This window comes from Haliaeetus albicilla, chromosome 2, assembly GCF_947461875.1.
Source record: "Haliaeetus albicilla chromosome 2, bHalAlb1.1, whole genome shotgun sequence".
In the NCBI taxonomy this organism is placed as follows: domain Eukaryota; kingdom Metazoa; phylum Chordata; class Aves; order Accipitriformes; family Accipitridae; genus Haliaeetus; species Haliaeetus albicilla.
The window spans coordinates 25433083-25445750 of NC_091484.1; the positions used below are offsets into that span (position 1 = coordinate 25433083).

Here is a 12668-nt window from a genome sequence, read left to right on the forward strand (position 1 = left end):
TAGGCCAGAAGAGAGTACTCAGAGATACCCCATCATGCTTTTATTTGAGTTTTGTTGGTCTTCAGCCTTTTTCCAGCCTTTCCTGCTTTTCTACACAACCTTGGAGTCAAAAGATTTAGCAAGCCCTTGAAACTGCCTTACCTATTCACCTCCAGGATCAAAGGCTTTAAATGAAAACCTCAAACACCACGAGGCTTGCCAAATTTTTGCACGTACTTGTAATGACGAGTTTACCAACCCTCTAACACCATTAGTGAAAACCTGGTCACTGAGTAACTTTCCTACAGCTTTTAAGTGACAGGACAGTCCTCTGACCTGAGAGCCTACACTGAATTCCCTTGCCTCTTCCAATGGCTGGGACTACCCCACGTCTGCATTTCTGCCTTAGAAATGCTTTTGCAGAAGTTTTTGATCTGGGTTTTCCCAAGGAAAAAAAAAAAAAAAAGAAAAAAGAAAAAGACAGGCTAGGAACTGCTTTGTGCAATGATCTTCCAAGCACACAGGACACAATCAAAGAAGCAACACCCGTGGGGTGGGGAGAAGAAACGAGTAAAGCAAAACCAGCAACCAGGGCTACTCCTCCTTGTTCTTTGGGAGGAAGCAGTTTCAGAAGAGAAAGTGAAACAATGACTTCCAGCCTAGCCCAGAGTTTTGTTTTCCACACCACTGGACGCTTTTTTAGTTCTTTTGGGGTTTTTATTTATCACGCTTAGTGCACAAAATACCCTTCGACCATGACAGTCATAATTTTTCTGATGTTTATGTCATCCAGATATGAAGTGTTAATAGCATAATACCAATAATTAATAACTATGGACAAAAGAGACTTTTCTTGCATACGGTAATTGTCACACTCATCTACAGTTTACAAGTATTAACTGAAAAGTCTGTTTCTCACTTTCTGGTCAGTTATCACTGTTCGTTTTCCCATCCCTGGGACAGCACAGCCATACAGCCAGCCTGGCAGGACAGAGAAACGCACCAGGGCCACTAACAGCCAGCACTTCTGCACCAGATGCTCACACACAGCTCCAAGACCATTTTTAGTCATGAGGATTAAGTTTAAGCATAACCTTAAGCACATGACCAGCTTTAAAATAAATCAAATACAGACCCTGAGCTGAAACCAAGGAACAGAAATTTTCAACATTTTGAATGGCGTTTTGAAATGAGCAAAGCCTTCCCACAGTGGTCAAACCAAAGCATCGTCTTCCCCAGCCCTTGAACGACCTGACTTCTGCTGCCTGGGCTTTTTGCCCCCCACTTCTTTTCCAGACTGCATGACCATGTAGTGATTCATTTGATCTCCCTGCAAGAAGATCAAATCCTTGTCAGCTCAGTATCGTTTTCCTGCATGGACATGGCCCATGCCTCAGCTTTCCAAAACAGGACCTGCTCAAAATCAGAGAAGTGCTGCAATGATCAATGTATCAGCATCCCCACAGGCAACAAGGATGCAGATCTATACCGAATTAGGCTCAGCAAAGCTGTACACTAGAAGCCCACACAAGGACAGACACCAAGGTAGATTATTGCACAAACAAACAGCTTGCTAAGCTGAAACTCCACAGATAATAATTTTGGCCAAAAAATAAGACCACAGTGCTGTAATGTCAACAGCAGCAAGCTGCTAGGGATGTGCTAAGCTACATTAGACTATCAAATCTCATTTTCATAGGAAAAAAAAAAGGAAAAAAAGAGTCATGCAGAAGGTACATCCAGTGACCCCAAGGTCACTAAAAATAAATTACTAAATGGCTAAAACCCCCAAACTATAGCCACACACATGCAGCACAATAGAGAGACTACTTTAAAAGCACCTTTATTGCAGAGCTTTTACAAACATGAGTGAGTCTCTTCGTGACTCACACTAATATGTCTTTGTCTATGATTCCCACTGCATGCCTTTATTAGGATTACCAGTAACTGTACACATTTCTTGTAAAGAAGGAATTTCCACGCCTAGTTAGTGCTGCACAGGGATGACACACAGGATATCCAAACCAACAAGAGGAAGCATTACCAAGCTGGATCTAGTCTCTGTCTACACAACGAGATCGTTGGGCTAGAAGATGTTAGAGGTGAAGCCTCCAGTCCTGAGCCGGTTGACAGGCTGACGTAGACATCTGATCTCACCCTAATTTTTTCTCCTCTAAGCAATTACAGTTTTGCAGCCTCCCCTGGCTATTTCTTCAACCACCCTAATCTCAGTTTGCACCTTCCCTGCTGCAACTGCATTTCGCTACTGCTCATCCTCGTTTAGGACTGTGCCTTCATGACAGCTGTCTCATCGCAGCATCCCTTTATCATGAGAGTAACACTCCTCTCTGCGCAAACACACCTTGGCTAGCTTTTTCTCAACAGTATGATTTTTCCAAACCTTTCATCAATTTTATTGCTCAGAGCTCTCCAACTTGAGTTGGAAACAAACTGCATAGTGTAAAACAAGTCGGATTACTCTACAGAGTTTAGGCTAAATTTATCTACTGTGGTTGCACCTGACACTAATCTCCTAATACTTTTTAATACATATATACAAATGTCAAAAGGACATTTTTCCTGTACAAGAGGTGGGTCCAATGTAGAAGGCAGCTGGAGAGTAGTAGAGCCGATGGCACTCACAAAGAGTGTGTGCGTACATATGTACAAGGAAAGGACTTGGCAGGACAGCAATTTTTATGGCTATGTACAGTGCCTTGCTAAACAAAGCAGGAGTTAGAACAGAGTCCAACTAGTTTTGGCTAAAGGGCTGCATTTTATTGCAGCAATTTATCCATAAGGATCTATGGATTGTTTCACATGACTTCACTGGATGGATTAAAACAATCAAAAAAACCCAGGCAGACCAAGAAACCAAAGCCCATGAGAGTCACCACCACCAACAACAAAAAATCCCAGATGTTAACATGTCCCAAATAACATACAAAAACTGTTGGTTTGCTCATTCCGGTTAAATCGTGGGCTTGTTCCACTACAGCCATTTTTAATAAAAAACAGCTGGATAGGGCTGACTCAGACACCATTCACGAGCCGGCAGTAGCTGGAGGAGACAGGCTGCTGCAGAAGACGAGTAGCAGCAATGCTCACTCCGGATATGAAGTACCTGGATCCAAACTCCTGTTCTGCCCAAGGGGGATCTGAACCCACACAACCAACACGCCTCTCTGGAGAACTTGCTCGTCCACCACAGCGCTTCGAGCCACCGCCTCGGAATACGGATAGCACCGCTGTGCTGTTTGTCTCTACAGCTCGGCAGGCTCTCCTGCAAAGCTCACCACCTCTTCTGAGCCCTTGCAGGGATGCTGACCCACAGGCATGCTTGTATCCTGCTCAGGTTGATCCACTACACATAATCTATAGCAAGGGTCACGGAAACAAGGCATACGACTCACTAACACAGTAACCTGGCCATAAGCTGAATTATTTCAGTTTCAAGCCATATGAACTCCTCTCCCCAATCTAACGGATGGCCTCAGTGCAGGAGACAGCAGCATCAGCAGGACGCATTCAAACCAATCCATCCAAAACACCCTTCGCCTAGCAAGGGGACCTCAAGGCTGTCTCCTGCGTGACGGGGATGTCAGGCTCCAGCTTCCGCACCCCAAACACCCCAATGGCTCAGCTAAGAGACACACCAACAGTTGCACCTGAGCATCCATTTCCCCATCACCTCCAACACAATTCACTGCACAGTTGACTCAAATTTGCCAACAACAGGTTAAAGAATATTTAAAAGAGTAAACACCTCCCTGCTTTGCTGACTCAAACATTTTATACCTGCCTTATTGAATCTTTCTTTGTCAATTTGAGTCCAACTCTCCAGTTTAACTACAGCACCCGATTGCCCAAGCGTCACCCGCTCCTCCAATTCCACCTGCAATGCCCATCCAGGTAATTGCCTTCACATTCTTCAAGCCCTTAGCAAAGTTAGTCAGAGACCCATACACTGTTTACACTCTTCTCACCTACTAAACGGTGCTGTGAGCAGCAAACAGAGATCACGAGCACAATCGCACAGTCAGCCCTGCTTGCTGCAAGCTGCTGAAATCCTGTTGGACTTTACAAAGCAAACAGGTTTTCTGTTTACATTTAAAATGTAAACTAACTATTCCCAACATCACTCAATGATGTCCTTATGTTTGGCCCTGTCTTCCAACACCACGCTTGCTTGGGATACGAGGTCCATATTTTTTAAAGGGATTGCTTTCAGGGAATCACCCAGAAAATTAAAGCTTAAAATCTGCAAAGCTTGTAAACACAGATGCTGGCAATGACTATTATGCCAGGGTAACCACCCACATCTCAGGAGAGGGCACATGGGGGAGAATATCCATTCCTCAGCCACCACAGTACAGCACCTTAATCTTCACTGATGGTTTAAACTGATAGCCAGAATGGGGATGCAAAGCAGGTTTGATATCACACATCCCATTCTCCTCCTTATCAGAAAGGGTGGACATTTCTGGCACAGTGATGCTACAAGCCAACCCAGCACAATTCACCAGAGAAGGTCTCTCAGTACCCCAGGCTAACAAGGTTGCTCACTCAGTTGTCAATTAATGAATTTGTAATGCCTAACAGGAATAAAGTACCTTCAGATTGAAAATAAAAAAAGCTGTCTGCAGGCTGACTGCCAACTCGCATACAACACGCAATCTGTACAATACGTGGGTCTGCACAACTTCATGAGAAAATGTCACACTGGCACAAGGAACACTAAGACACCACACAAGTCCCTGCAGGAGCCTCCCTTGCTCAAAGGGGTGGTTGCTTGCACAGTTTATCCCTACCTTCATGTAAGCCAGCGAGAGGACAGCATCTTGGAGCATGCCTGAGCAGCTCTTTGGTCTTGGCTCTGCTTAAGGAAGGTGGAAAAGCACATTTCACAATCAGAGGTCCCTCCCATACCAAACATCCTGCTGACAGCTCTTTGTCTCTCACTTCTGAGGAGCTTCAGATCATTCTTTTTCACCCCTCACAGTTCACTGTCTGTATGCTAATCTCTCAGCTCCACCCACAGACCCAGAAAAGTCAGGGCCAACTCCAAAATGCCAGCATGATCGTACCTCTCAAGAGTTTGCTCTGACAGCGAGTAATCACATTCACTTTGTTCCCCGAGAAATCAGCTCGAAGCAGGCTGTCCCATGGCACCCTTGAGGATGGTTGTTAAAAGGCGTCCAGTGGAACAGGCAGAGGTGAGACTTTTCCCCCCATTATAGGAGATAGGTTAAAAAAAAAAGTTATATATATGTTTTCCCACAGTACAGTACTGGCAGTCTGGGCACTCAGAAGCAGACTAGACCTTACTAACATACGTGAAATGCATCTACCAGACGTTATGGCACAAATCGTCAGCTGGCTCTTCCTGGAGGTCTTCCAGGGGGTCCCTACACTGGGCAGGTTCAGCTATAGGCAGTGAACCCTTGCCTCCATCACCAGCTAACAGGGAAACACAAGATTTTGTTCTGACACAACAGACAGCAGTCAACAGTTTACTAAGCACAGCACAACCCACGTCCTTTCCTTCACACCCTGGCAGCACAAGCAAATGTTGAGCAAGAGGAATCTGTATGGTCACACCTCCATCAGATTCAAGAAGTTTTCAAGATGAGGGATGGCTACCAGGCTCTATCAGCTGAATCCTACTAAGAGACCACCAAAAGTCACCAGGTGCTCTACAGGAACTGGTGAATGGCTTGCCTCCAACAAATCAACCCGTGCTGCAGCGGGTGTGTTGTCCAGTCCAGAGCTGAGGTTTGACAGGACAGGGATACCTGAGCAGCATCAGTGAGACGGCAAATGGCCCCGAAACTGCTGGAAGTGCTTTGTTAAGGTAACGTGTTTAGTCTTTTCCCCAGTTGGGCAAAGGTTTACAAATTATAAAAATTATTAACGATGTAGAATTGTAAAAAGATTTTAACAGAAACTTAAGAAAAGCAGGGTTACCCAAAAAGAGCCCAGTTAGATCAAAACTGGCATCCAAGGCCCATTTTTCCTATATCCTCCAGCCTAACACACACCTTGCTGCAGCTGAGCCTTTCTAGGAGCTCTTGCGTGGAGACCAAGGTCAGAAAGCATCCAAAGAGAGAGTTCAAAGGAGCACCCAGAAGACAGCAGGAGGACCTTGCTGCACTAAGAAAATGGCCAGTCACCTCAGTTCAGCAGTGAGCAACACCCAGCTTCCCCCCACACAGCCCCAGCAAGAACCCAGCACCACCAGCAGCCCCGCACTGGCCACAACACAAAGGGGTGCGACTCCACGCACATTCACTGCTCTCCAGTTGCCTTTGTCTATCACTGCCCAGGACCTGAAGAAGGCCATGTTTTGCTATCAACAATTACAAAAAGCAAATGAACATCTAATCAATATAGGGAAACTGGTGAAGAAGGAAAAGAGTCACTCACCTATTGTGTACACTAATTTGCAAACACACCATAGCCCGTCACCCATAGCTGTAGCAGTCAACACAGGCAAAGCCAAAAGTGTCTTGACTTTGTTCTCAGCAAAGGATGGCTCATGCTATTTCTAATGTGAAACATTTCTGGAATGAACTAAATGCAAAGTTGTTCAGCCTCTACCTAAGACTGAGGTTTTGGCAGATGTGGATTCCAAAGGTTTTTATTTAACATATATATATATGTATAAATATCAATTAAACTGGCTGATAAGGTCTATACCAATAAACTGAGCCTCAGCAATATTTGTTTGTGGAAATACTGCTGCTACATATTTCAAGTCAACACTTATTTTTTTCAGTAGCTTTCATACTACTTTATTTTCTATTCCAATATTATTTATAGATAAGATTAATTCATTTAAGTAATTAACAAGCCTGAACACAACTGACCCAAAGGATACCTCATATCAGGTAGGGGAAAGGTTCTTCCTTTATTTCATAAAGCAAGCCCTGATTTCTGTCTAGAAACTCCTGTTACAGTGTAGCCAGGCAACACACACAAGTCAGAATAAAAATGAGAGGAGGGCAATCTTCTAGATAAAGAATAATTTCCTCCATGCCACACATCCATGGTGGCAGCCTGGACATGACCTTCAGCAGCCTCCAACCCTTCCACCCCATTTCTCCTCTGGCCAGCCCTTTGAGCCCATGCCTTGAGCCAATGCCAAAAAAATAATCCTTTTCAGCCTGCTCCTCCTTAAATCTTTTTTGGCTGATGAGCCATCGCAGCTCATCAAATGACAACCCCAGGCAGAAAAGACTCACCAGCCACCTAAGGAGCCAGGCTCAGGAGCTGGCCCACCACATCACGTTTCTTCTCTCCTGGGCCACTTCTTAGCCAAATGGCTACCATTTGTTGGCGTTTCCAGTTTTGCATACAAGCAACCCCACGACCCAGAGTACAGCTGTTGGAGACACATCATTCACACATGACTCCAGAGACCATGACCTAACTGAGGATCTCTGGTGGGGGCACTCACATCGGGGGTCGTTTGTGCTGCTACGGACAAGAAGTTCAATTCGGTGTATTAATCCTCAACTATTTTCATGTTCCCACCACCTCACATTCCCACTGGGGCCTTCACATTACCTCTACATCCTTTCAGACTTAAAAAAGACAAACAAATGAAAACCACACACAGACAAGGCTCACCTATTAAAAACAAACATCTCAAACCTGCAAAAATCTGGAATTGAGAAGAAAAATTAGGCGTATTTTCTGGTGGAAAATTTAAGGTAGTAGCACCAGAACTAAGACACACAATAAGTAGTAATTTACTGTACACATGTTATTTTCTAGAGAGTAAAAACTAAGCACTCTAGACTGATAATGGCATGAGGCAAGCAAAAAAAAAAGTTACAACCAAATACTCTTGCACATTAGTTGTGGTCTTAAAAGGAGAGGTCTCGATCGAGTAAGCAAACAGCGATTCAGAATGGAAATAATCCAGCTTCCACCAACTTTCAGAGGAGCACAAACAGGCTGGTTATTTATATTCTGTCAGAACAGCAGAAAGACCCTGCTAACAGCTTGGGGGGGGGGGGGTATTTTATTAAAAGAAGCAGCTTTAAATGTTAACACTGACGTGGGACTCAAACCAGTCAATTGCCAAGAGAAAGTTAACTGGAGGGTAGAGCAAGAAACAATGCGGCATTATCTGCCAATTTACTTATTATAACACCACCACTTTAAAGACAAACCCCAAAATACATATGCAGATTTTATCACATAAGGATACTTTAAATCTGAAATATTTGTTTATGTTTCATAGACATCATAAAAGTCTGATTAACTTCATTATTCGTGCTTCAAAGAAACATGTTTTTAGTTGGAAAACACATTTTCAAAGGTCAGGTACGTGATACTTCATTAACACTCCCACGTCTATACACAGCTATCACACCAAATACTTCTTTCTGTAATTTTCCACCTTTAAGTTAACCAATATTTCATTTGATAATTTATGTTATGCATAAAGTTGCATCTGAAGAAGACACACAAGCTCCTCTGCAGACAATGTGACTGGCCACGCCTGACCTACCCGTTCCTACAGGACAGCAAGAACAACACCATAACACTGTACCTGCTGGGAAAGGCTGGAGGGAGAACGTGAGAAAAGAAAGGACTTCATCCAGGATGACAAGAGACGGCTTTAGAGACAGGTGCACCAAGATGTGCAGCTGTCCCACCAGAGCATCACCAGTCCCCAAGAAGAGGCACGTGTGCCTCATACCCACCTCATGCATGGTTCTGCACGCCCAGCCTGAACCTCTGCACGCCCAGCCTGAACCTGGCCTCGCTGAAAGGGAGGGAGATTATTGCAACTCACAGCCAGAACGCAGCAACAGCAGAGCCAGTACCAATGTCAGCACCTTAAAAATTACAAACTATATAGGGGTGTGGGGGAAAATCTTAACCTGAACTACCCTGGGTTTTCAGAACAAACCTTTGCTCAGGGAAACGTTCAGTTTTGGTTGTGCAATACCAAAAGCAACTCCCGCTGGGATGAAGGGCACACGAGATCTGCCAACAAACCTGGGAAGGCACCCTTCCCCTCTCTGGTCCCGCTCACACCATCACAACCTTCAGCCTGCCAACCCGTGCCACTAATGCAGCCGGGACTGAGCCACCTCTTTTTGGGGGGAGGGGCTGGGGGTCCACAAAGAAGAAGGCGGCACAGAGTTAAAGAATTTGACAGGGTGACAGAGGACCTGGCACACAGGAGCCATGGTGCTTGTGCAGGAGAGGGACAAGCGGCCAGAAGCACACAGTTGGAAAGGAAGGGACTGAAGGAGATAAGAAGAGGGACCACCATCAGTGGCAGCAAACCACTGGGTCTGCCAGTGGTGTTTTATGCAAGTTCACTGTTACTAACTTTGCTTTACAGAGCAACTTCACTGTTTGCCCGAGGGCAAGGCCAGTGGTTGGGGAGGTCTCTCTCCCTGGTTCCTCTAGATTAAGCTAAGAAAGCCCCGGACCACACAGACATCTCGTTTGTAGGGAAGGTTTGCACAATAAGGATAGACTAAACGTTCTTCGTCAGACTCGCCATCTTCCTTCTACTTCCTGCACCTTCCCATCCGATTTGGTTTTGCCACCTTCCCAACAAGAGTTATTACAATCACACGCAAAGGAGACTTGCTTGGCTCTCCAGGGACACAGCCCACACCCACTGCCGCCACACAGCTGGTATCCTGCTCACTACTACACCCAACCACACCAATGGTGTGGGCTCAACCTTGCATAAAGCAGGTATACACTTTTTTTTTTAAATGCCAATGCGAATGCATAATTCGTTTGGATGTTTTAAACAAGAGAGAGGGGAAGAAGCTGGAGCAGATGATGCCAATAAGCAAAAATCAGACACTGGCTCAAAATGAGCTGTACTGTGCCTCAAAAGCAAGCCCATGAAGTTTAATGTCAGGCATCAAGAAGATTGGGGGCGGGGGGGGGGGGGGTGGAATAAGAGGAACAAAGGATTTTGATAATACAGTTTGACCAGAGAGTGAGGAATAATGTGTGAATGTATGATTCATACTGCTGCATCTCCCAGTGAAGGTCTAGACCTATGTATGAAAAAAGATGCAGCTGAGGATTTTTTTCATTTGCGATTTCAACAACACAAGATCTTTGGAAAGTCTAGCTCCTCTCCTTCTAGCACTGACCCATCTAAGGTTCTAAAAGTTTGTTTTCTTTGAAAACAACACACAATTAACCACATTATAATATTCTTTCTTTTTCCTTTGAAGAGGCTTAGAGAGGTAAATAGCTGTCATTCACTTGACTCAGAGGCAATACATTAATGCAAATATTTTATTTAAAAGGCTACACCGCATGAAACTTAAGCCTCAGTGCTGTCCAATTTCACGGCCAAGGTTTAGACTCTATTGTTCATAATAACAATGGCCATGAGCCACACTTCAACATAACCAGCACGGTTAAAGGTAATAGAAACATTAAAAAGGCACAAATTTCACATCAGACTCTAAGTTATTCCTAGTCACTGCAAGTAACTCAGCGGTTATTTTGCCTAGAAGGACTCATACTTCAAGAGTCTTTAACAGGACTAATAGCTATAAAACAGACTGTTTAGATTTGAGGATGGCCATTTTTTGCAATCAAGCAGCTTTGGAAATTGAGGATAACCCCACACACTGTCTCCGTGTTCATAACCGGAATTCTTTTGGGGTCACAGACAGGATTTAAGAAAATTATTCACGGGTAATATACACAGGATTGCATCAAACATCCAGGAATTTCAAGAGACCCAGAGTTGGTAGCGAGCAGCAGCCTTCCATTAAACTATCTGACCAGCTGGGCACACAAGCCATTCTGTTTCCCAGCACGTACAGTTTATCCATTGCCGTATATAAATAATATCATTCTCTTCGCTTCAAAGCTTACGTGACTGCACTGTCCGACACAGAGCACGATCCTGCAAGCTCCGGCTCTGTACAGCTGTTCCGCTGGCATCCCGGGAAAAGGACTTTGTGAAGTTACTGCCACAATCAATACTCTAGCAAGCGAGGACGTAAAGATCAAATCATTTACCTTGTTAGTGTTTATTTAAAAGAGAAGGAAAAAGGAATGCTCAGACTGGGTGTCCCTATTTCAAGGTTATTTATAAGCCGTGCCCGAGCACCCCGCCTGCCGACACAGGAGCAAGACGACCCGCACACGCTCCTCCCGGTGCCATAGGGCACCGCCTGAACGGAACGATGCGGTCCTACCCCCCGCTTTAATAACTAATCCTCATTAAACGAGCAGCAACGCGCGCAGTTAAACCCAAGAGTTACCGGTCTCTCGCCTACGGCGCGGCCAAGAAAAGCAAGGCAGGGTTCAGCCGCACACCGGGCAGGTCCCCGCTGCCCGGGCAGCCCCACCGGGCGAGCCGGGGCTGAGGAGAAGCCGCCGCACCGCAGCCCCGTCCGCCCCGGCCCCGGCCCCGGCCCTACCCTACCTTCCCGCTGGAGGAGCTGCGCCGAGGCGGCCAGCAGGGCGGCCAGCAGGGCGGCCAGCGCCCGGCCCGCCGCCATCTCCCCGCATGGGCCCGGCGCTGAGGCGGGCGCGAGTCCCCTCAGCGCCGCCGCTTCCTGCTCCACCTCGCACCTGGAGGGGCGGGGCGGGGCGCGGCGGGGCGGGGCAGGGCCGGCCGCGGCAGGTGAAGTCCCTCCTCTTCCTCCCGGGCGCCTCGGCTCGGCTCGGCTCGGCTCGGCTCGGCCCGGCCTGGCCTGGCGGGGGCGGCGGAGGCGCGGCCCGTAGTCAGTGCCGCCGCTGCCGCCGCCGGAGGGTGTTATTTCTGCTGTTACACCTGGCTCGGACGCTTCCCCCCGCCCCCGCACTTCCGACATTATTAGCTCCTACCGAAGAGTTGCGGGGTTTTGGCCAGCAGGCTCCCCTCGCACCCTCGTTGGGGCTGGGGAAAGGGCAGCTTGCCTACGGAAGCATCTCTGAGCAGATAGGTCATCTCCTCATCCGGCCATGGTTCCCGTGCTGAAAGGGGGCTGACGAGAAAGAAGGGGGCGGACCTGTTAGAAGGGCCTGTAGCAGTAGGACAGGGGGTAATGGCTTTAAACTAAGAGAGGGTAGATTCAGACTAGATATAGGGAAGAAATTGTTTATGCTGAGGGTGGTGAAACGCTGGCACAGGCTGCCCAGAGAAATTCTGGATGCCCCGTCCCTGGAAACGTTCAAGGTCAGGTTGGATGGGGCTCTGAGCAACCTGGTCTGGTTGAAGATGTGGACAGATGTAGACAGCTGACCTTAAAGGTCCCTTCCAACGCAAACCATTCTACGATTCTGTGTTGGGCAGTGCCACATTTCACACAGAAGTAGGTTCCTCCCAGAGAGCAGCGGTTCGTATCCTGCTTGTTAAATGTTTGGGGACTTTGCAATGAAAAACTCTGAGCAGAAACCATCATGACATAGTCAGGAGTAGATGTTTGCCTGGTGAGTAAATACCTTACTAACGTCAGACAGCTCATCTTCTAGGAATTGGTTGCTTTGGAACATTTGTTACTTTGGCAATATCGTTACAAAACCCCAGTACCTTCACACTACCCCACAACAGCACCTGGCTATTACAGAAATATACACACGAATATTCATGTTCAAAGAAGGAGAAAAGTAAAAATTATGGCAGAGGTTCCAGGCCCTTTACATATTTAAGACCAAGCTTTGGAGAAGACCGAAGACCCTTTGCTCGTGCT

At 46.5% G+C, this 12668-nt stretch overlaps 1 protein-coding gene across 3 annotated transcripts in view; it reads right to left on the minus strand.

Moving 5' to 3' along the window:
* CDCP1 (CUB domain containing protein 1) overlaps positions 1-11556 on the minus strand; it is a 28680-nt gene extending 17124 nt beyond the window's left edge. For 2 of the 3 annotated variants that reach the window (XM_069811168.1, XM_069811160.1), the window contains exon 1: positions 11420-11556. In XM_069811168.1, coding sequence (XP_069667269.1) covers positions 11420-11495 — 76 coding nt within the window. In that variant the 5' untranslated portion in view covers positions 11496-11556. Of the gene's footprint in view, positions 1-4790; positions 4856-11419 lie in introns of all 3 variants that reach the window. The other variant, XM_069811176.1, reaches the window with a different exon arrangement.
* Positions 11557-12668: the final 1112 nt, after the last annotated feature.